Genomic DNA, 25,401 nt, shown 5'->3' with positions numbered 1-25,401 from the left:
TTAATAATAATAAAAAACAGAGTAAAATAAATGTAATAGTAGCAACAATAATAGAGAAAAATAATAAATGTAATAATACCAATAATAATAGAGAAAAATAATAAATGTAATAATACCAATAATAATAGAGAAAAATAATAATAAATGTACCATATATTCTTGAGTATAAGCTGACCCAAATATAAGCCAACCAGGACCCTCATCCGAGTATAAGCCGAGGGGGGCTTTTTCAGTCTTAAAAAAAAGGGTTGAAAAACTAGGCTTATACTTGAGTATATACAGTAATTCCCACACTGATACCACGGTCTCTAAGGGAAGGAGACCCACAAAAGAGGGGCAGATGCTCAGCATGGTTTCACTGGACGGATGCAGCCCATCGTCGTTCCGGTTTGTCGTTAACTCATCCCTATATTGTTGCCACTGTTGTTGTGTGCCTTCAAATAATTTCCGAGGACGTGACCTTCAGACTCTTCTCCCGTGCAATTCATACGTGGAGGTGTAGTTGCCAGAGCTGGTGGGATTTCCACCAATGCTAGAACATTTCCAAGAAACCTACAGCATCTCCAGTTCTGAAGCTTTAGGGGCTCTTGCTGCCTATTACAGGGAAAGCCAGCTGATTCCTAATCCATCTGAAATGCTTTTCACTGTAACCCTGGTTAGCTCTTTTCATCTCTTTCTTCCATTGAATTTTTACAGAAGTTGAGCACACTGAGTTCTTCTTACTTTCCTTATATGTGTGTGTGTGTATGTGTGTGTCTGTATGTATGTATGTATGTGTGTGTGTATATATATATATATATATATATATATATATATATAATGTTTTTTTAAATAAAAAATTAGTATGTTTAAATTGCTGTTGTTACTATTGGTTCCTTGTATCTTGTATGATGTATGTTGATATTGAATGTTTGTTTACCATGTGTAAACCGCTCTGAGTCCCCATGGGAGATAGGTAAAGATAAAGTCCAGTCATGTCCGACTCTGGGGGTTGGTTCTCATCTCCATTTCTAAGCCGAAGAGCCGGCATTGTCCGTAGACACCTCCAAGGTCATGTGGCCATAGGCTTGACTGCATGGAGCGCTGTTACCTTCCCGCCGTAGCAGTACCTATTGATCTACTCAAATTTGCATGTCCATAGACACCTCCAAAATCATGTGGCCACTGGCATGACTGCATGAAGCACCGTTACCTTCCCGCCGGAGCGGTACCTATTTATCTACTCACACTCTGGGGTTGGTGCTCATCTCCATTTCTAAGCCGAAGAGCCGGCATTGTCCGTAGACACCTCCAAGGTCATGTGGCCATAGGCTTGACTGCATGGAGCGCTGTTACCTTCCCGCCGTAGCAGTACCTATTGATCTACTCAAATTTGCATGTCCATAGACACCTCCAAAATCATGTGGCCACTGGCATGACTGCATGAAGCACCGTTACCTTCCCGCCGGAGCGGTACCTATTTATCTACTCACACTCTGGGGTTGGTGCTCATCTCCATTTCTAAGCCGAAGAGCCGGCATTGTCCGTAGACACCTCCAAGGTCATGTGGCCATAGGCTTGACTGCATGGAGCGCTGTTACCTTCCCGCCGTAGCAGTACCTATTGATCTACTCAAATTTGCATGTCCATAGACACCTCCAAAATCATGTGGCCACTGGCATGACTGCATGAAGCACCATTACCTTCCCGCCAGAGCGGTACCTATTGAACTACTCACATTGGCATGTTTTCGAACTGCTAGGTTGGCAGGAACTGGGGTTAACAGCGGGTGCTCATTCCGCTCTCAGGATTTGAACCTGGGACCTTTTGGTCTGCAAGTTGAGCAGCTCAGCGCTTTAACACACTGCGCCACTCGGGGTCCCTGTGTTTTGTATTGTGGGCATTGAATTTTTGCCCGTTGTTGTGAGCCGCCTTGAGTCCCCTCGGGTGAGAAAGGCGGGGTAGAAATGTTGCAAATAAATGAATCAAGGAATGGATGAATGTTTGGGAAGGCGCAAAGAGAGAGAGGCTCGAGGCTCAACCTGTGGGAGGCAGTGTGTGCATGTGTGTGTGTGGAGGGCGCGAGTGGGCGGGGAGGCTTGGCGTGGCGTGGCCTCTTGCTTCTTGCGCAATGGAGCGTCTCCGGGACCCGGGCGTGGAAGGCGAGTCCTGCCCGGTCTGGTTCGGGACTGGGGCCTCTCCCTCTCCTGGTTCCTCTTCCGCCTGGGTTCCGGCTCCGTCCGTCCGGCCCGCCCGCCCACTCCTCCCTCCCCGAGAAGTTTTCTCCCGGGCGGGCCTCCTTCTTCGGTGGCCATGGAGGGCGGCGAGGGCGGGCAGCCGGGCCGGGCGGGGAGCCTGTGGCAGGACGCCTTGGCCATCGCCCTCACGCCCAGCAAGCCCCTCGCGGGGTCCCGGGGTGGAGGGGGAGGGGGCTCTCCCAGGGCCCGCTCCCGCGCCGTGCTCTACGTCTCCACCGAGGACTCGGGCGAGCCGCTCCCGCTCCGCTGCCTCCGCGACGCCTGCGCCCGCCTGCCCGACGCCCGCCTCCACGCCCTCCCCTTCGGCACCGTCATGCTCGGAGACACGCCACACCTCGACCGCTTCTACAACGCAGGTCAGGACCCCGGGAAGGGAACCCCCCTAGAAAGCCCCCACCTTCCACACCTGAACACAATCCCACATTACCTGCTTTGAGCTGCAATATATGGCAGTCTGGACGGGCTCACATAACCCACTCCAAAGCAGAGAATCATCTGGATGCCTCACAACCTCTGAGGAGGCCTGCCATAGATGTGGGCGAAACGTCAGGAGAGAATGCTTCTGGAACATGGCCACGCAGCCCGAAAGGCATACAACAACCCAATCATGTGGATGGTCTGCTTTGATAACACAAGCCAAGGAAATCAAACTTTTTGTAATCATCAGAAATGAAGAGTTGACATCAAGTCCAGTTGTGTCCAACTCTGGGGTTTGGTGCCCATCTCCATCACTAAGCCCAAGAGCCAGCGTTGTCCCTAGACACCTCCTAGATCATGCAGCCACTGGCATGACTGTATGGAGTGCTGTTACCTTCCCACCAGAGCAGTACCTATTGATCTACTCACATACGCATGTCCATAGACACCTCCAAGGTCATGGAGCACCATTACCTTCCTGCCGGAGCAGTACCTATTGCTCTACTCACATTTGTATGTCGATAGACATCTCCAAGGTCATGTGGCCATAGGCATGACTGCATGGAGCATCGTTACCTTCCCACCAGAGCAGTACCTATTGATTTACTCACACTCTGGGGGTTGGTGCTCATCTCCATTTCTAAGCTGAAGAGCCGGCGTTGTCCATAGACACCTCCAAAGTCATGTGGCTACTGGCATGACTGCATGGAGTGCTGTTACTTTCCCACCAGAGCAGTATCTATTGATCTACTCACATTTGCATGTTTTGAATTGCTAGGTTGGCAGAAGTTGGGGCTAACAGCAGGAGCTCACCCTGCTCAGATTCAAACCATTGACCTTTCAGCCAGCTAGTTAAGCAGCTGTATTTATTGACCTACTCACATTTGCATGTTTTCGAACTGCTAGGTTGGCAGAAGCTGGGGCTAACAGTGGGAGCTCATCCCGCTCCCCGGATTCAAACCACCAACCTTTTGGTCAGCAAGTTAAGCAGCTGTACCTATTGATCTACTCAGATTTGCAAGTTTTCGAACTGCTAGGTTGGCAGAAGCTGGAGCTAACAGTGGGAGCTCACCCCGCTCCCCGGATTCAAACCACCAACCTTTCAGTCAGCAAGTTAAGCAGCTGTACCTATTGATCTACTCACATTTGCATGTTTACAAACTGCTGGGTTGGCAGGAGCTGGAGCTAACTGTGGGAGCCTTGATGATGGGATAGTAAAGGTAAATATTTTCTCCTGACATCAAGTCCAGTTGTGTCTGATTCTAAGGGTTGGTACTCATCTCCATTCCTGCTTTGAATTATCTGAGTCCACACTGCCATATATCCCAGTTCAAAGCAGATAATGCGGCTGTTAGGAATTGTGGGAACTGAAGTCCAAAGCACCTGAAGGGCCGAAGTTTGCCCATGCCTGGTCTAGACTGAAGGAAATAATAGTACAGTAGAGTCTCATTTATCCAACACTTGCTTATCCAACGTTCTGGATTATCCAACACATTTTTGTAGTCAATGTTTTCAATACATCGTGATATTTTGGTGCTAAATTCGTAAATACAGTAATTACTACATAGCATTACTGCATATTGAACTACTTTTTCTGTCAAATTTGTTGTTAAACATGATGTTTTGGTGCTTAATTTGTAAAATCATAACCTAATTTGATGTGTAATAGGCTTTTCCTTAATCCCTCCTTATTATCCAACATATTCGCTTATCCAACATTCTGCCGGCCCGTTTAGCTTGGATAAGTGAGACTCTACTGTCCTACCTTCCGCCACAAAAATAAAGTTTCTGGAGGAGAACCATGAAGTAAGGACCGCACAATTAAACGGGAAATAACACTCTCAAATCAGGAACATAATTTTTTTTTTCAAATTTATTACATAATAATGTTATCGAAAGGTGCGGTGCCAAAACTGAAACAGAAATTGTGAGCTCTTTAAAAAAATATTTGCTCTGTAAAGCTTAAAAGGTCAGTGTGTAAAAAGGATGTCTTCGCCGTTTCACTGAGCAACTATTTTAATCGTTCCAAAATATGGGCAGTGCTGGTGCTTCCCCAAACTACAGATCCCAGGATTCCATAACATTGAGCAACGGCTGTTAAAGTGCTGGATTGCTGCATTAATTTTACAATGTGAATGTACTTTTAAGTTTGCAGCCCATTTATGTCCTTTAGTGGGAAGTCAAACTTGTAAGCAGATTCTCCTTAGAAGGACTGTTGCCGCTGCAGCGAACAGACACCGGGTTTCTGTAAAATTTGATCATAGACTGCCTGTTTTAGCTTTGCTGTGTTTACTTTAATTGGCAATATCTTTGCATTCCTGTCTGTATTTCTCTTTTGAAGTGGTATATACTGCTCAGTGTAAACACATGATAGCTGTGTGCCACATATAATGTACAAAAATAAGAATACAAAGAAAAAGAAAGAAATCAAAATAAGTACAGCTATTCTATGCAGTTTGCGTCCGATCCACACTGCCATATAATGCAGCTTGAAACTGCATTATGTGGTTGGTATAGATATTCATATATGCTTTTATGTTAAACTGCTTTGAATCTTCTTTGGGAAAGATAAAGCAGGGTATAAATATAAATATAAATATAATTACAGTAGAGTCTCACATATCCAACATAAAAGGGCCGGCAGAATGTTGGATAAGCGAATATGTTGGATAATAAGGAGGCGTTAAGGAAAAGCCTATTAAACATCAAATTAGGTTATGATTTTACAAATTAAGCACCAAAACATCATGTTATACAATGAATTTGGCAGAAAAAGTAGTTCATTACGGAGTAATGCTATGTAGTAATTACTGTATTTATGAATTTAGCACCAAATTATCACGATTTATTGAAAACATTGACTACAAAAATGCGTTGGATAATCCAGAACGTTGGATAAGCAAGTGTTGGATAAGTGAGACTCTACTGTATATATTATTATATATTATTATAATATATAATAATAATAATAATAATAATAATAATAATAATAATAATCTTTATTTATATACCACCCTATCTCCCGGATGGGACTCAGGGCGGTTTCCAATCATAAAGACAACACATACATTACATTAACAGCATAATACCTTATTAAACAAAGTAAAACTATACAACTAAATAGCAATAAATAACCCTTGTGCCGGCCGAACTGCTGACCTGAAGGTTGCCGGTTCGAATCCACAAGACGGGGTGAGCTCCTGCCTGTCAGCTCTAGCTTTTGGGAACACGAGCGAAGCCTCCCAACAGGATGGTAACACATCCGGGCAACATCCCCTGGTCAACATCTCTGTAGACGGCCAATTCTTTCACACCAGAAGCGACTTGCAGTATGTTCTCAAGTTGGGTGAGCTCCCGCCTGTCAGTTCTAGCTTGCAGGGACTTAAGAGAAGCCTCCCAGCAGGATGGTAACACATCCGGGCAACATCCCCTGGTCAACATCTCTGTAGATGGCCAATTCTTTCACACCAGAAGCGACTTGCAGTATGTTCTCAAGTCGGGTGAGCTCTCACCTGTCAGCTCTAGCTTGCAGGGACATAAGAGAAGCCTCCCAGCAGGATGTTAACACATCGGGCAACATCCCCTGGTCAACATCTCTGTAGATGGCCAATTTTCTCACACCAGAAGCGACTTGCAGTATGTTCTCAAGTCGGGTGAGTTCCTGCCTGTCAGCTCTAGCTTGTGGGAACATGAGATAAGCCTTCCTACAGGATGGTAACACATCTAGGAAAAGTCCCCTGGGCAACGTCTCTGTAGACGGCCAGTTCTTTCAAACCAGAAGCGACTTGCAGTATGTTCTCAAGTCGGGTGAGCTCCTATCTGTCAGCTCTAACTTGTGGGAACCTGAGAGAAGCCTCCCAACAGGATGGTAACACATCCGGGCAACGTCCCCTGGGCAATGTCTCTGTAGATGGCCAATTCTCTCACACCAGATGCGACTTGCAGTGTGTTCTTTTTAATCGGACACATTTTTTAAAAAAAGGCCAGACCTTAGGGATGCTCCCTGGAGAGTGTGTTGCGGCAATCTAGCTAAGGTTATCAATGGCTAGACTACTGTAGTCGAGGCAGGAGCAACTGCAGGTGACGCACCAAGCGGGCAGTCACAGAAGGTGCTCTTGGAGACCGAGAGGCGCTTGGGATGCGTGGCACAGCGAGAGAGAGAACATGCGATAGGAGACCATAATCTCTGGCAACGGTGGGCCAGGTCTGGTGATGCTTGCAGTCTGCTTCCTTCCCTTCAGACGTGGTCGTGGTGGAGATGAGCAACAGCCTGTGCCAGCCCTCGCTCTTCTACCACTTGGGCGTGCGAGAGAGCTTCAGCATGACCAACAACATCCTCCTCTGCTGTTACACCGACCTGCCCGAGTTCCAGGCCCTCCGGGTAAGAGCCACCATTGCCGCCTATACAATCCCATACAACTTCTCACCCAACTCATCACTCACCACCGCCTCCCTTTTCTTCTCTTTTCTAGGAAGAAGTTTTACAAAAGAACTCGGTAAGTACAGCTTGTTTTTATCATTCGCCACTGGTGTCATCCCAAGGATTGAGTCTCTGCAGAGAGCCAGCCTTTGGACTTGGCAAAGGATTGAGGAGGAGCATTAGATGCATCGGGAGGCAAAATGAGTATAATAATAATAATAATAATAATAATAATAATAATAATAATAATAATAATAATAATGCCCTGGCAGAATATGTCAAGCAAAGTGAAGAACCTGCTTGGATTGAAGTCAAAAATCAGAAACTCCTCAAAGCACAGCAGACAAAAAACCAGTACAAGAAAACCGCACTACAAACTAGAGCTGACAGCTGGCACAACAAAACACTGCATGGAAAGTTCCTTGACAAAATTGAAGGAAAAGCTGATCAGGAGAAGACCTGGCTCTGGCTCACGAATGGGACCCTGAAGAAGGAGACAGAAGGCCTGGTCCTTGCAGCCCAGGAGCAAGACATCAGGACAAAGGCAATTAATAATAATAATAATAATAATAATAATAATAATAATAATAATAATAATAATAGAAGACCTGGCTCTGGCTCACGAATGGGACCCTGAAGAAGGAGACAGAAGGCCTGATCCTTGCAGCCCAGGAGCAAGACATCAGGACAAAGGCAATTCAGGCCAAGATCGAAAAATCAGCTGATGACCCAAAATGCAGACTGTGCAAGGAAACAGATGAAACCATTGATCATATCCTCAGCTGCTGTAAGAAAATTGCACAGACAGACTACAAACAGAGGCACAACTATGTGGCCCAAATGATTCATTGGAACTTATGCCTCAAGTACCACCTCCCAGCAGCAAAGAACTGTTGGGATCACAAACCTGCAAAAGTATTGGAAAATGAGCACGCAAATATACTGTGGGACTTCCGAATCCAGACTGACAAAGTTCTGGAACACAACACACCAGACATCACAGTTGTGGAAAGGAAAAAGGTTTGGATCATTGATGTTGCCATCCCAGGTGACAGTCGCATTGACGAAAAACAACAGGAAAAACTCAGCCGCTCTCAGGACCTCAAGATTGAACTGCAAAGACTCTGGCAGAAACCAGTGCAGGTGGTCCCGGTGGTGATGGGCACACTGGGTGCCGTGCCGAAAGATCTCAGCCGGCATTTGGAAACAATAGACATTGACAAAATCACGATCTGCCAACTGCAAAAGGCCACCCTGCTGGGATCTGCAGGCATCATCCGAAAATACATCACACAGTCCTAGACACTTGGGAAGTGTTCGACTTGTGATTTTGTGAAACGAAACCCAGCATATCTATCTTGTTTGCTGTGTCATACAACGTCGTTGTGTCAATAATAATAATAATAATAATAATAATAATAATTTATTCTTGTACCCCGCCCCATCTCCCCGAAGGGACTCGGGGCGGCTCACATGGGGCCTTGCCCAACATCACAATATAAAATCAAAACAAAAACACAAATTTACAACAATAAATCAACAATATCGGTAAAACAATCGAAAAGGACAATCTTACAAGATAAAATGTTAAAACAGGTATATCAAACACACGTCTGGGCCGAAAGATGGATGTGTCAAATCGGGAGGAGATAGTTACACAATTGACATAGTCAATGAAGTACTATAAATGACAATAATGGCAATAAAAGGGCAGATCAGTGGGTCTATTATTACATAGGCAGGCATCTTAAACCAACAAAAGTCACTCATCAAAGACTGCAAAGGAATTTCATAGCATTAAAAAAAACTTTTAATGTCCTTCTGATGCTATGGATACCTGATACTCCTGGATACTTAATCACATTATCCAGATGATTCCAGTTAAGGAGTATAGTACGAGGTTTGAATGAAAAGTAATGCCTCCACCTTCGTTACTTGGGTTCGGATGGGAATATTTTAATAAATCAAACGCAGAAATAATCCTTAGAATGTGCTCTTTAACGACCACTATTCACTTTTCCACATCGTCACCAGACAATTGGATACATGTCTGCCAATGATGAACACGTTTTCTGAAGCTGTCATGGAAGAAGTCGACACTCTGTTTCCGCAACCAGCGTCTCACAGTCCCCATCGTGCACCTTAACTCGCCCAACGATGCACAGGACTCACATCAACACAATCACCACAAACAGCTTGCATTCTCTGGTGAATCTCCTTTGGGTTGACACCTTCTGCTGTCAAGAATTCAGTGACTGCATGTTGGTTAAGTCGCATTGACCGACCGTCTGCGCAGGGTTCCATACTTGGCACTTTAACAACACAACCGTTCAATGCTAAGGTTTCCCCGTCTGCGCAGGGTTCCATACTTGGCACTTTAACAACACAACCGTTCAATGCTAAGGCTTCCCCATCTGCATAGGGTTCCATACTTCGCACTTTAACAACACAACCGTTCAATGCTAAGGCTTCCCCATCTGCATAGGGTTCCATACTTCGCACTTTAACAACACAACCGTTCAATGCTAAGGCTTCCCACCCCAATGCTAAGGAGAGTCTACTGAACAAGCCAGGACCTGCCGCAGACCAGGACTGCCATCTGTTGAGGAGTTACGAAGGTGGAGGCCTTACTTTTCATTCAACCCTTGTAATAAAAAGGCCTAGCTGCTGCCTAACCATTGCTGTGGGCTGCAGACCTACGCACATGTGCCGAGGAGTGTACTGGAGACTTAGTGCTGAGCACACTATGCCTAGGCTTGCATGTCATGACAAACCAGAATTTCTGCTTATAACAGATGAGTCAGTGCGCGTCTTCCCACTTCTCAGCCATTCCCACTTGTAGACGGAGTGCCCAAACTGGGAGAGGCCACGCCAGAGAACTGGAGGCAAGACTTGCTTCATTTCCCCTTGAAATGATTTAATGTTTTTGGCTGGAAACCATTGGAAGGCCATGCCATATTGAAAACAAAAGCATGACTGTCCCCTGCTGTCTCTCCCGCTTTGTGTTGGATCAGAACCACCCACCCTAGACGCTTCCTTCCAAGAGTAGCTGCACCTCCTCCTCCTCCTCCTCCTCCTCCGAGCATTATTAGGATGTTGAGACCATAACAATGGGTGGGGAGCGTGTGGCTCACAGGCTGTGCGTTCTCCAACAACATCCGTTCTGACATGCTCAACAAAATATGCACTGCATGCATATAGAAGCATTTATTTATGGATTTATTTATATAGGTTACACCCCTCATTTCTCCCAAAATCTGTGCTTCCATCGCAAACACCCCTCGCTCCAGGAATGTATCCGCACTGCACAGTTACAGCAGTTTGACACCACTTTAACTGCCATGCTCCAATGTATGATATGTTGTGAATTTAATCATGTCAGAAGCGACTTGAGAACACACCGCAAGTCGCTTCTGGTGTGAGAGAATTGGCCGTCTACCGAGACGTTGCCCAAGGGGATGCCTGGATGTGTTAGCTGGGAGGCTTCGCTCATGTGCCTGCAAGCTAGAGCTGACAGATGGGAGCTCACCCCATCCCGCAGAGTCAGAAGCGACTTGAGAACATACTGCAAGTTGCTTCTTGGTGTGAGAGACGTTGCCAAGGGGATATCCAGATATGTTAGCTGGGAGGCTTCTCTCATATGCCTGCAAGCTAGAGCTGACAGATGGGAGCTCACCCCATCCCGCAGAGTCAGAAGCAACTTGAGAACATACTGCAAGTCGCTTCTTGGTGTGAGAGAATTGGCCGTCTACAGAGACGTTGCCCAAGGGACATTGTCCGGATGTGTTAGCTGGGAGGCTTGTCTCATGTGCCTGCGAGCTAGAGCTGACAGGTGGGAACTCAACCCATCCCGTGGAGTCAGAAGCGACTTGAGAACATACCGCAAGTTGCTTCTGGTATGAAAGAATTGGCTGTCTACAGAGACGTTGCCAAGGGGATACCTAGATATGTTAGCTGAGAGGCTTCTCTCATGTGCCTGCAGGCTAGAGCTGACAGGTGGGAACTCAACCCATCCCGCGGAGCAGAAGCGACTTGAGAACATATTGCACAGCCTGAAAGACATACAACCCTATATTGCAAGTCGCTTCTTGGTGTGAGAGAATTGGCTGTCTACAGAGACGTTGCCCAAGGGACATTGCCCGGATGTGTTAGCTGGGAGGCTTCTCTCATGTGCCTGCAAGCTAGAGCTGACAGGTGGGAGCTCACCATGTCTGGCAGATTCGAATGGGCAACCTTCAGGTTGGCAACCCAATCTTTAGGTCAGCAGTTCAGCTGGCACATTGTCTTGATTCTGGAGTTTCTTAGTCCTCAGTGCCATAAATGTTCGTACCGGATGGCAGCTGCCTTGACATGATGTCCATGCCATATGAACTCCAGATGCATCACAAGGACGGGTGGAGGGGTTATGGGTCTGACTCCCCTTCCTCTCTTTCAGGACGGCAACGGCAGCTACACCTTCATCCCTTACGTGGTGACGGCCCAGAACAAGGTCTTCTGCTGTGATGCCAGCACCATGATGTGCCTGAGTGAGCTCTACCAGCCCAGCTTCAACGTGGAGGCCTTCCTGACCCCGCTGACCACGCAGCTGGCCACTCTGCTCGAGGACACCTCCACCAGCTCCTGGTAATGGACCCTTCCCACCTTTCCCCCCCCAAAAAAAACAGTCAAATGAGGTTATATGTTTGCATCATCTCCTGTGTGGTCTTATGGAAAGTGGGGTTGATATATCTGTGGAATGATGTCCAGGGTGGGTGTCTGTTTGAGGCAAGTGTGAGTGTTGCATTTAGCACTGAAGCGTTGCAGCTTCAAAAGCTGGCTGTTTCCTGCTTAGTTAGGAAGTGTTAGCTGGCCCTGATTGTTTCCTATCTGGAATTCCCCTGTTAAGAGCGATTAACAACAACACAAGGGATCGCTGAACTTCAGAAGGGTCAGGCTGAAACCAAAATAATAATAATAATAATAATAATAATAATAATAATAATAATAATAATAATTATTATTATTATTATTATTACAAAGTTCTTACAATAATGACAAAGTTCTGGAACACAACACACCAGACATCACAGTTGTGGAAAAGAACAAGGTTTGGATAATTGATGTTGCCATCCCAGGTGACAGTCGCATTGACGAAAAACAACAGGAAAAACTCAGCCGCTCTCAGGACCTCAAGACTGAACTTCAAAGACTCTGGCAGAAACCAGTGCAGGTGGTCCCGGTGGTGATGGGCACACTGGGTGCTGTGCCAAAAGATCTCAGCCGGCATTTGGAAACAATAGACATTGACAAAATTACGATCTGCCAGCTGCAAAAGGCCACCCTGCTGGGATCTGCACGCATCATCCGAAAATACATCACACAGTCCTAGACACTTGGGAAGTGTCCGACTTGTGATTTTGTGATATGAAATCCAGCATATCTATCTTGTTTGCTGTGTCATAATAAAATAATAATAATAATAATAATAATAATAATAATAATAATAATAATAATAATAAATACATCACACAGTCCTAGACACTTGGGAAGTGTTCGACTTGTGATTTTGTGATATGAAATCCAGCATATCTATCTTGTTTGCTGTGTCATAATAAAATAATAATAATAATAATAATAATAATAATAATAATAATAAATACATCACACAGTCCTAGACACTTGGGAAGTGTTCGACTTGTGATTTTGTGATATGAAATCCAGCATATCTATCTTGTTTGCTGTGTCATAATAAAATAATAATAATAATAATAATAATAATAATAATAATAATAATAATAATAATAATAAATACATCACACAGTCCTAGACACTTGGGAAGTGTTCGACTTGTGATTTTGTGATATGAAATCCAGCATATCTATCTTGTTTGCTGTGTCATAATAAAATAATAATAATAATAATAATAATAATAATAATAATAATAATAATAATAATAATAATAAATACATCACACAGTCCTAGACACTTGGGAAGTGTTCGACTTGTGATTTTGTGATATGAAATCCAGCATATCTATCTTGTTTGCTGTGTCATAATAAAATAATAATAATAATAATAATAATAATAATAATAATAATAATAATAATAATAAATACATCACACAGTCCTAGACACTTGGGAAGTGTTCGACTTGTGATTTTGTGATATGAAATCCAGCATATCTATCTTGTTTGCTGTGTCATAATAAAATAATAATAATAATAATAATAATAATAATAATAATAATAATAAATACATCACACAGTCCTAGACACTTGGGAAGTGTTCGACTTGTGATTTTGTGATATGAAATCCAGCATATCTATCTTGTTTGCTGTGTCATAATAAAATAATAATAATAATAATAATAATAATAATAATAATAATAATAAATACATCACACAGTCCTAGACACTTGGGAAGTGTCCGACTTGTGATTTTGTGATATGAAATCCAGCATATCTATCTTGTTTGCTGTGTCATAATAAAATAATAATAATAATAATAATAATAATAATAATAATAATAATAATAATAATAATAAATACATCACACAGTCCTAGACACTTGGGAAGTGTCCGACTTGTGATTTTGTGATATGAAATCCAGCATATCTATCTTGTTTGCTGTGTCATAATAAAATAATAATAATAATAATAATAATAATAATAATAATAATAATAATAATAATAATAATAAATACATCACACAGTCCTAGACACTTGGGAAGTGTTCGACTTGTGATTTTGTGATATGAAATCCAGCATATCTATCTTGTTTGCTGTGTCATAATAAAATAATAATAACTTTATTTTTATACCCCGCCCCATCTCCCCTAAGGGACTCGGGGCGGCTTACATGGGGCCTTGCCCAATACAACAATCAAATATCAATAACAAAGCAATAGCACAATTAACCCAATAAAAACATCAACATCAATAAAAAACACAAGACAAAACCACAAGATGCAAAAGAGTGGAGAGATTTACGGAGAATTGGCACCAGCAGTTCTTCTTAAAGGCCTTGTTGAACTCTGGCTCTGCGGTGACTCCGTTTCCCCTTTTTCTCAGAATGTCCTAAAATGGCACAAATCAGTCGCTCATTCTGCCAACGAAAGTAGAAGAAGACGTCAGCTTCAAAAGGAAAAGAAGAAACCACCAGCAGTGAAAACTCCCTGCTAAACTCTTCGCTCCTAATAATACCCATTCCTCTCCCAATGTCACTATTTCCTCCTCCCTCGTACTTCTCATGCTTCATTTCCCCCCTTTTTTAGCGCATAGGAAACCAATTAATGTCATCTGGGTCATTGTGGCACACTCGTTGTTATCTGTCTTTAAGACCTCATGAGGTTGATGAATCATTACTGCTTTGCGAGACAGTATAGTGTAGTGGTTAGAGCGTTGAAGGTTTGAGATCATTGGAAAGATCTCCAACCGTGGTTCATATGCAGGCTTGCTGTGTTCTTTTGGCTGTCCTTCTTCCTGGTCCTCCAAGAATCTCATCTTGGGCATTTAGCACAAGTGACATAGTCACAGGTTGCGTAGTGTTGATCAAAGTTGTCGTTGTCGAAGGCTTTCATGGCCGGGATCACAGGGATCACAGAACAGTAGATGGGAAGCAACACTCTGAGGGCAGAGGAGCCCCAAGGAAGGCTAATGACTCTGAACAAAAGATGTCCCCCAAGCAAGAGACAAACCTTTCCAATGCTAATTAGGGTGATTAATTGCAACATTAACACTGGCTTCCAACTGACAAAGGACTCTTGTGACACCCTGGACTCTCCACAGATATATATAAACCTTCCTTGCCTAGTTTATCCATGCCTCACAACCTCCGAGGATGCCTGCCATAGATGTGGGCGAAACGTCAGGAGAGAATACTTTTGGAACATGGAGATATATTCCTCACAACCTCTGGGGATGCCTGCCATAAATGTGGGAGAAACATCAGGAGAGAATACTTCTGGAACATGGCCACACAGTCCGAAAGACATACAACAACCCTGAAGTTGTCGTTTCTTTTGTTCTGATGTCCAAAGTACAATAATGAATAACGTAGAAAACTGCCTATGGCTCATGACATGATCTCCATATTGTTGATACTCGCTGGTAGTAGCCATCCAGGGCCTTAAGCAGAGGTCTTTCCTGGTCCTGTCTGCAAAAGCCAAAGTCTTCTTCCAAACCATGCGCAAAGCTACAGCCTCTGAAGCCACATGGTTGAAACTGTCAACATACGTTGCATTGTGCAATGCGGCAGAGATAGGTGTGGGTTCCACGTCAGCTCTTGAAAGGAGCTAGTTGTGGGAGTGGAAAAAAGGGGTTTAATTTCTAAAACCCAGGACTTCTTTTGGGGATCACCAACGGGCAAGTTGCAAACAAAAGGGTTCTTGTTGTAGCCTGGCTTTGCAATGTGTGCGCTGAATCCTGTGCGGAAGAAGCGGATGTTGCCCACGGGGCCAGATGAGGACAAGCTCACCACACACGGTCGTGCAAGAGCGGTTGTGAGTCGGGTGTGAGTCCAGAGCATAGAGTGTCCCGGAAATTGGGTTGCTGTGAGTTTTCCAGGCTGTCTGGTCATGTCCCAGAAGCATCCTCTCCTGACGTTTCGCCCACATCTATGGCAGGCATCCTCAGGGGTTATGAGGTCTGCTGGAAACAAAAGACAGGAATGTGTATACAAAGTGCATATACTAACAAAGCGTGGGAAATAAGCTCTATAATACAATGTAACACTTTTAGAGAAGTGTAAACGTCTTCCCATTGTGGAGAATGCAGTCACTCGGTATGCCTTCTGCTCAGTTTTGCAGCCGAAATGCTAAAGGAGATAAGCGAATATGTTGGATAATAAGGAGCGATTAAGGAAAAGCCTATTAAACATCAAATTAGGTTATGATTTTACAAATTAAGCACCAAAACATCCTGTTATACAAATTTGATAGAGTAGTTCAATATGCAGTAATGCTATGTAGTAATTACTGTATTTACGAATTTAGCACCAAAATATCACGATGTATTGAAAACATTGACTACAAAAATGCCTTGGATAATCCAGAACGCTGGATAAATGAGTCTTGGATAAGTGAGACTCTATTGTAATACTAATAATACAATATAATAATATTAATTATATATTATATATTACATGTAATATTACTAATAATATTACAATATATAGATATAGTACAATATGGTAATTTATTGCCAGTATTGTGCTATGCTAATAATATAATATTACAGTAGAGTCTCACTTATCCAACGTTCTGGATTATCCAATGCATTTTTGTAGTCAATGTTTTCAATACATCGTGATATTTTGGTGCTAAATTCATAAATACAGTAGTTAACAACATAGCATTACTACGTATTGGACTACTTTTTCTGTCAAATCTGTTGTATAACATGATGTTTTTGTGCTTAATTTGTAAAATCATAACCTATTTTGATGTTTAATAAGCTTTTTCTTAATCTCTCCTTATTATCCAACATATTCGCTTATCCAATGCTCTGCCGGCCCGTTTATGTTGGATAAGTGAGACTCTACTGTATATGTAAATTTAATTTACAAGCCGCTCTGAGTCCCCTTCGCGGTGAGAAGGGTGGGATATAAATGTAATAAATAATAAATAAATAAAATAAAGTAGTGGTGCATAAACACCCTACGGCTCTGTGGTCAACATGGCTTTAAATATACCATAGCGCAGTGCCTGTTGCTCTGCTCTGGTTGATTTCTGGGAGGAATTATACAGAACAGCAGTATGTTTCCATTCAGTAGAAGAAGGTGAAAACCAAATGAAAGCTCTCTCTAACCCGTCTTGATGTCTCCAAAACCATTCTGCACCACAGATGGCAGGAAGCTGTGGTAAGCGCATGGGTTGCATCACGGCTGCGCACGTGGGGACCAGGGCCTGGCTGTGCGCCACGGAGGAACTGGATGGAAATCTACTCGGAGAAGGCACACACACATATATTTTATCGCCTGACCCCATTGAATCCCCCTATCAGTGCCTTGTCTACTCTTTATCATGTTTTACTGTTTATATTCTTGTTTTATGTGTTCTTGTTTTAAACATATTTGACACTGTCTTTTATGATGTACCAGGCCTCGTCCCCATGTGAGCCGCCTCGAGTCCCTCCGGAGAGATGGGGCGGGATACAAAAAAATAAAATACTACCAATTATTATTATTATTTTATTGTATGACACAGCAAACAAGATAGATATGCTGGATTTCGTATCACAAAATCACAAGTCGAACACTTCCCAAGTGTCTAGGACTCTGTGAAGTGTATTATTGTTATTATTATTATTATTATTATTATTATTTTATGACACAGCAAACAAAGATATGCTGGATTTCGTATCACAAAATCACAAGTAAGACACTTCCCAAGTGTCTAGGACTGTGTGATGTATTATTATTATTATTATTATTATTATTATTATTATTATTATTATTATTATGACACAGCAAACAAGATAGACATGCTGGATTTCGTATCACAAAACCACAAGTCGAACACTTCCCAAGTGTCTAGGACTGTGTGATGTATATTATTATTATTATTATTATTATTATTATTATTATTATTATTATTATTATTATTATTATGACACAGCAAACAAGATAGACATGCTGGATTTCGTATCACAAAATCACAAGTCGAACACTTCCCAAGTGTCTAGGACTGTGTGATGTATTATTATTATTATTATTATTATTATTATTATTATTATTATTATTATTATTATGACACAGCAAACAAGATAGACATGCTGGATTTCGTATCACAAAATCACAAGTCGAACACTTCCCAAGTGTCTAGGACTGTGTGATGTATATTATTATTATTATTATTATTATTATTATTATTATTATTATTATTATTTTATGACACAGCAAACAAAGATATGCTGGATTTCGTATCACAAAATCACAAGTCGAACACTTCCCAAGTGTCTAGGACTGTGTGATGTATATTATTATTATTATTATTATTATTATTATTATTATTATTATATTATGACACAGCAAACAAGATAGACATGCTGGATTTCGTATCACAAAATCACAAGTCGAACACTTCCCAAGTGTCTAGGACTGTGTGATGTATTTTTGGATGATGTGCACAGATCCCAGTCGGGTGGCCTTTTGCAGTTGGCAGATCGTGATTTTGTCAATGTCTATCGTTTCCAAATGCCAGACGAAAAACAACAGGAAAAACTCAGCCGCTATCAGGACCTCAAGATTGAACTTCAAAGACTCTGGCAGAAACCAGTGCAGGTGGTCCCGGTGGTGATGGGCACACTGGGTGCCATGCCAAAACATCTTAGCCGGCATTTGGAAACAATAGATATTGCCAAAATTACGATCTGCCAACTGCAAAAGGCCACCCTGCTGGGATCTGCAGCATCATCCGAAAATACATCACACAGTCCTAGACACTTGGGAAGTGCTCGACTTGTGATTTTGTGATATGAAATCCAGCATGTCTATCTTGTTTGCTGTGTCATAATAATAATAATAATAATAATAATAATAATAATAATAATAATAATAATAATAATAATAATACATCACACAGTCCTAGACACTTGGGAAGTGTTCGACTTGTGATTCTGTGATATGAAATCCAGCATGTCTATCTTGTTTGCTGTATCATAATAATAATAATAATAGTAATAATAATAATAATCTGTCAACTGCAAAAGGCCACCCTACTGGGATTTGCACACATCATCCGAAAATACATCACACAGTCCTAGACACTTGGGAAGTGTTCGACTTGTGATATTGTAATATGAAATCCAGAATGTCTATCTTGTTTGCTGTCTCATAATAATATAATAATAACAACAACAACTTTATTTTTATACCCCACCTCCATCTCCCCAAAGAGACTCGTAGCGGCTTACATGGGGCCAAGCCCAAGTGATTACAGGCATAGTAATAAAAACACATCAATGTAAAAACAGACCAATAAACATAATAAAATCACATTAAAATAAAACCTAGTTTGATAAAAAAACCCGAGGAAGTTCATAAAAAATATGAACTGCCAAATGAGCTGCCAATTTCTGGGCTGTCTCTGGGTAAACTCAGGCACTCGTAATAAATCAAGGAGATGAGACGCTAATGTCCAGAGTCAAAGAGAGAGTTTTGAAATTTTGAAACCCGTTGCGTTGTGCCAAGGAAGTGAAATAACAATTTTATTCACAGCCTTCATCTTGCTTGAGGCTGAGGTATTATCCCCCACGGCCGTGAAGTCCTTGGGAAGCAGCAAAAAATTACCGTATATACTCGAGTATAAGCCAACCTGAATATAAGCCGAGGCACCTAATTTTACTACAAAAAACTGGGAAAACATTGACTCCAGTATAAGCCGAGATACCAATAAAGTTACCATATATACTTGAGTATAAGCCGACCAGAATATAAGCCGAGGCACCTAATTTTAACTGGGAAAACATTGACTCCAGTATAAGCCAAGATACCAATAAAGTTACCGTATATACTGGAGTATACTCCAACCCGAATATAAGCCGAGGCACCTAATTTTACCACAAATAAACTGGGAAAACATTGACTCCAGTATAAGCCAAGATACCAATAAAATTACCGTATATACTGGAGTATACTCCAACCCGAATATAAGCCGAGGCACCTAATTTTACCACAAAAAAACCTGGGAAAATATTGACTCCAGTATAAGCCAAGATACCAATAAAGTTACCATATATACTTGAGTATAAGCCGACCCGAATATAAGCTGAGGCACCCAATTTTGCAAGCACTACCCTTATTTGCTGGAAGGCGTTGGGAGGTATAGTCTCATAAGCTGCCAGATTCTGGGCTGTCCCTGGGTAAACTCAGCCACTCGTAATAAATCAAGGAGATGAGACGCTAATGTCCAGAGCCAAAGCGAGTGTTTTGTCTTCCCAGCGGCTACATCCGGGAGATGATCCGGAGGGACATCCGGAGGGCCCGCGAGCGGTACAGCGGGGAGCAGCTGAGCCGGGAGCTGAACGGCATCCAGCAGCGCCTGGACAGCGTGGAGTGCCTCAGCCTCGACATCGTCATGAACTTCCTCCTCTCCTACCGCGATGCTCAGGTGCGCTGCCTTCTCGGGAACCTATTTTCAAAAAGACACCAAAAAATTACTGTGTTTGACCATAAAACAAAACCCAAAGCACACATTCTAGCGTTGCCTTTATGAAGTTGACCCAAGGCTAACGTTTCATCATACTAGATTTTGAAACCCGTTGCGTTGTGCCAAGGAAGTGAAATAACAATTTTATTCACAACCTTCATCTTGCTTGAGGCTGAGGTATTATCCTCCATGGCCGTGAAGTGCTTGGGAAGCAGCAAAAAATTACCGTATATACTCGAGTATAAGCCGACCCGAATATAAGCCCAGGCACCTAATTTTACCACAAAAATACTGGGAAAACATGGACTCCAGTATAAGCCGAGATACCAATAAAATTACCATATATACTTGAGTATAAGCCGACCCGAATATAAGCCGAGGCACCTAATTTTACCACAAAAAAACTGGGAAAACATTGACTCCAGTATAAGCCGAGCGACCAATAAAATTACCATATATACTTGAGTATAAGCCGACCCGAATATAAGCCCAGGCACCTAATTTTACCACAAAAATACTGGGAAAACATTGACTCCAGTATAAGCCGAGCGACCAATAAAATTACCATATATACTTGAGTATAAGCCGACCCGAATATAAGCCGAGGCACCTAATTTTACCACAAAAAAACTGGGAAAACATTGACTCCAGTATAAGCCGAGCGACCAATAAAATTACCATATATACTTGAGTATAAGCCGACCAGAATATAAGCCGAGGCACCTAATTTTAACTGGGAAAACATTGACTCCAGTATAAGCCAAGATACCAATAAAGTTACCGTATATACTGGAGTATACTCCAACCCGAATATAAGCCGAGGCACCTAATTTTACCACAAATAAACTGGGAAAACATTGACTCCAGTATAAGCCAAGATACCAATAAAATTACCGTATATACTGGAGTATACTCCAACCCGAATATAAGCCGAGGCACCTAATTTTACCACAAAAAACTGGGAAAATATTGACTCCAGTATAAGCCAAGATACCAATAAAATTACCATATATACTTGAGTATAAGCCAACCCAAATATAAGCCGAGGCACCTAATTTTACCACAAAAAACTAGGAAAACATTGACTCCAGTATAAGCCGAGATACCAATAAAATTACCGTATATACTCAAGTATAAGCTGACCCGAATATTAGCCGAGGCACCTAATTTTACCACAAAAAAACTGGGAAAACATTGCCTCCAGTATAAGCCGAGATACCAATAAAATCACATTAATTGAGGCATCAGTAGGTTAAATATTTTTGAATATTTGCATAAATGTTTTTGAATCTATACATCAAACTGTAATTTAAGATATGATTGTTCAACTCTGATTAAATCATTATTTTCATCTTCTTCAATGCAAATGTGCATATGTATCCTTTTAATAATCATAGAGTGAAATAATAAATGCAATAATAATAATAATATGCAGTAAAATAATAAATGTAATAATAAATACTAAAATAATAAATGTATCAATAATAAAAATAGAGTAAAATAAATGGGAAAGTAACAATACTAGAGTAAAATAATAAATGTAATAATAATAATTAATAGAGTAAAATAACAAATGTAACAATACCAATAATAATAGAGGAAAATAATAAATATACCATATATACTTGAGTATAAGCTGACCTGAATATAAGCCCACCAGGACCATCACCCGAGTATAAGCCAAGGAGGTTTTTTTCAGTCCTAAAAAAGGGCTGAAAAACTCAGCTTATACTCGAGTATATACAGTAGGTTGTTCGGGGTGTTAGGATCATAAGATCATAGATGTGAGTAGATCAATAGGTACTGCTTGCTATGGAATCAAACAAATGCAGAGCATCATTTAGGAGATTCATTTTCTTCATTTTGTAATTTCATATTTTTCCACCTGAGGAAGACTTAATATAGTCCAAACTGGCCTTGTGTGCTGTGTGGGTTCCAGGCTGTATGGCCAATGTGTGCTAGCAGCATTTCCTCCTGACGTTTTGCCTGCATCTGTGGCTACTGGCATCTTCAGAAAATCTGTAGAGCCCAGAAACTACACAACAGCCCAGTGATTCCAATTGTGAAAGCCTTCGACAATACAATTAGGTTGTTCTCCTCCAGCTGAATCAGCAATGCAAATATATATTTTAGACTGCAACTCCCAGATTTTTAAAAATACTTTTTATTAAGATTTCTTTTATAATACAATAATAATATAATAGTAATAAAGAAGAAAAAGGAAAAGAAAAAAGGAAAAAAGAGAAGAGAAAAAGAAGGGTTAATATATAGATATGAAAAAAGGGACATTATTGAACACATTTAAGACTGCAAGTTAGAGTATCTATTTTACTATGTGTATTACCTACAGTAAATTGTGTATATTCTGGAAAAAATTAATTAAAATTTTTGTTATTATTGTTATAGTTACTTAATTGCAGTATATAGAAGAATATATATATATATATATATACACACATACATATACAGTAGAGTCTCACTTATCCAACATAAACGGGCCGGCAGAACGTTGGATAAGCGAATATGTTGGATAATAAGGAGAGGTTAAGGAGAAGCCTATTAAACAGCAAATTAGGTTATGATTTTACAAATTAAGCGCCAAAACATCATGTTCTACAACAAATTTCACAGAAAAAGTAGTTCAATGTGCAGTAATGCTACGTAGTAATTACTGTATTTATGAATTTCGCACCAAAATATCATGATATATTGAAAACATTGACTACAAAAATGCGTTGGATAATCCAGAACGTTGGATAAGCGAGTGTTGGATAAGTGAGACTCTACTGTATATATAGCGCATAGGGGAAGAAGAAATGGAGATATAAACATAGGTTAAAATTATCAGGATAGAGAAACGATGTTACATAGAAAAATGATTGGTTGTTTTGACTTCCTGGTATCTTCCAGACTTGTATTGATTGGAAAACCACACAGCCGTGCTGACTGAGAGGTTCTGGAGTTGTAGTATTTCAAAACATGTTTCTAAGCTGTGATGTCACTTGAGAACAGGTTTCTGAAAGGAGGAACTATATCGACCTAGTGTCTCCAGATGTTGGAGCTACAGTCCGTCTGGAAGGTGGGATATGTAGTTCAACACTGGCAGAATGGATGGAAACGGATGCTCTTCTGTCCTGTGGATGTCTTCTCTTGCAGGACTGTGATGCCATCATCACGCTGGTGGAGACCCTGCAGGCCCTGCCAACGTGCAACATCGCCGAGCAGCACAACATCTGCTTCCACTATGCCTTTGCTCTCGACAGGTAACTCTAGCCGCTGATTGCATGAGATGAATAGGACAGGGCTAACGCTGCAGGTGATGCAACTGCAAATGCTTCTGTCTCTAAGACCAATATTAATTAGCAAGGAGGCTTTCAGAGAGGACATGTGGGCCGGTTCTCACAAGGCTTCTTTTGTCCTTAGTGGCCACTGCCAGGCATCACGGCTCATGCGGGCAAATGCTCGGTGACCCCTGCGCATTGCAACCACAGATATGATGGAGGCAGAATATGCCTTGCAAAGTGTCAGTGACACAGACATTCTGTGTTGTCGAAGGCTTTCATGGCCGGAATCACCGGCTTGCTGTGAATTTTTCAGGCTGTATGGCCATACCCCAGCAGAATTTTCTCCTGGCGTTTCACCTGTATCTGTGGATGGCATCTTCAGAGGTTCTGTTGGCAGTGAAGCAAGTGGAGTTACTGGGATAATTGTTTTATTGCTTTGTTACTGTTATTTGTTTGTTTTATCGGGCCAGGCCCCATGTAAGCCGCCCCGAGTCCCTCCGGGGAGATGGGGCGGGGTATAAAAATAAAGTTGTTGTTGTTGTTGTTGTTGTTGTTGTTGTTATTATTATTATATACCTGTGGAATAATGTCCAGGGTGTCCTTTTCTTCTTACGTTCTATACAAGTCAATGTTCTCCCACTTTCGATGTATAACAAATTTTATCCTATATGTTTATTTAGCTAGTCTATATAATATTCTAATTTTACATACATATATGTGTGTGTGTGTGTGTGTGTGTGTGTGTATATATATATATATATATAGTAGAGTTTCACTTATCCAAGCTAAACGGGCCGGCAGCAGCTTGGATAAGCGAATATCTTGGATAATAAGGAGGGATTAAGGAAAAGCCTATGAAACATCAAATTAGGTTATGATTTTACAAATTAAGCACAAAAACATCATGTTATACAACAAATTTGACAGAAAAAGTAGTTCAATACGCAGTAATGTTATGTTGTAATTACTGTATTTACGAATTTAGCACCAAAATATCATGATGTATTAAAAACATTGACTACAAAAATGCATTGGATAATCCAGAGGCTTGGATAAGTGAGGCTTAGATAAGTGAGACTCTATTGTATAACAAATTTTATCCTATATGTTATATAAAATTATATGTACACACACACACGTATATATATATATATATATATATATATATATATATATATATATATATATGAGAAATAATGTCCAGGGTGGGAGAAAGAACCCTTGTCTGTTTAAATTAAGTGTGAATGTTGCAATTAGCAAGCTTGAATAGCTATGATGCCTGCTATAGATGTGGGCGAAATGTCAGGAGAGAATGCTACTGGAACATAGCCATAACACCCTGAGAACTCACAGCAACCCAGTGATTCCGGCCATGAAAGCCTTCGGCAACACATCTTTTCGTGCTCAGATTGTATTTAGTTTTGTTGAGCTGACCCTTGAATGTTTTGTTTATGCTTGATGGGTTCTTTGTGGTGGTTTTTCAGGCGGAACCACCCCGGGGACCGCGAGAAGGCCCTGTCCGTCCTCCTGCCGCTGGTGGAACGGCCGGAAGGGGCAGCCCCGGACCTGTACTGCATGTGCGGACGCATCTACAAGGACATGTTCATCGATTCGGGTTTCACTGACGCCGAGAAAAGAGACCAAGCCTTCTTCTGGTGAGGGTTTGGTGCGCATTGACTTTGAGTTTGGGAGTTGTAGTTCACCTCCATCCAGACTCTGGGCCAAACTTGGCATGAATACTCAATATGCCCAAATGCGAACACTGGTGGAGTTTGGGGAAAATAGACCTTGACATTTGGGAATTGTAGTTGCTGGGATTTGTAGTTCACCTACACTCAAAGAGCTCTCTGAACTCCACCAACGATGGAATTGAAACAAACTTGGTTCACAGAACTCCAACAGAAAATACCGGAAGGG

At 41.6% G+C, this 25,401-nt stretch overlaps 1 protein-coding gene across 1 annotated transcript in view; it reads left to right on the top strand.

Annotated features, from left to right (window-relative positions):
* The first annotated feature begins 854 nt into the window (after positions 1-854).
* Positions 855-25,401, top strand: part of map3k6 (mitogen-activated protein kinase kinase kinase 6) — a 53,235-nt gene continuing 28,688 nt past the window's right edge. Inside the window, exons 1-7 of the mRNA XM_003227204.4 lie at positions 855-2,593; positions 6,896-7,035; positions 7,127-7,150; positions 11,510-11,697; positions 19,993-20,161; positions 23,357-23,463; positions 24,969-25,139. Coding sequence (XP_003227252.2) covers positions 1,960-2,593; positions 6,896-7,035; positions 7,127-7,150; positions 11,510-11,697; positions 19,993-20,161; positions 23,357-23,463; positions 24,969-25,139 — 1,433 coding nt within the window. The 5' untranslated portion in view covers positions 855-1,959. The remainder of the gene's footprint in view (positions 2,594-6,895; positions 7,036-7,126; positions 7,151-11,509; positions 11,698-19,992; positions 20,162-23,356; positions 23,464-24,968; positions 25,140-25,401) is intronic.

This window comes from Anolis carolinensis, unplaced genomic scaffold, assembly GCF_035594765.1.
Source record: "Anolis carolinensis isolate JA03-04 unplaced genomic scaffold, rAnoCar3.1.pri scaffold_10, whole genome shotgun sequence".
NCBI lineage: Eukaryota > Metazoa > Chordata > Lepidosauria > Squamata > Dactyloidae > Anolis > Anolis carolinensis.
This window is presented reverse-complemented; position numbering and strand designations above follow the sequence as displayed.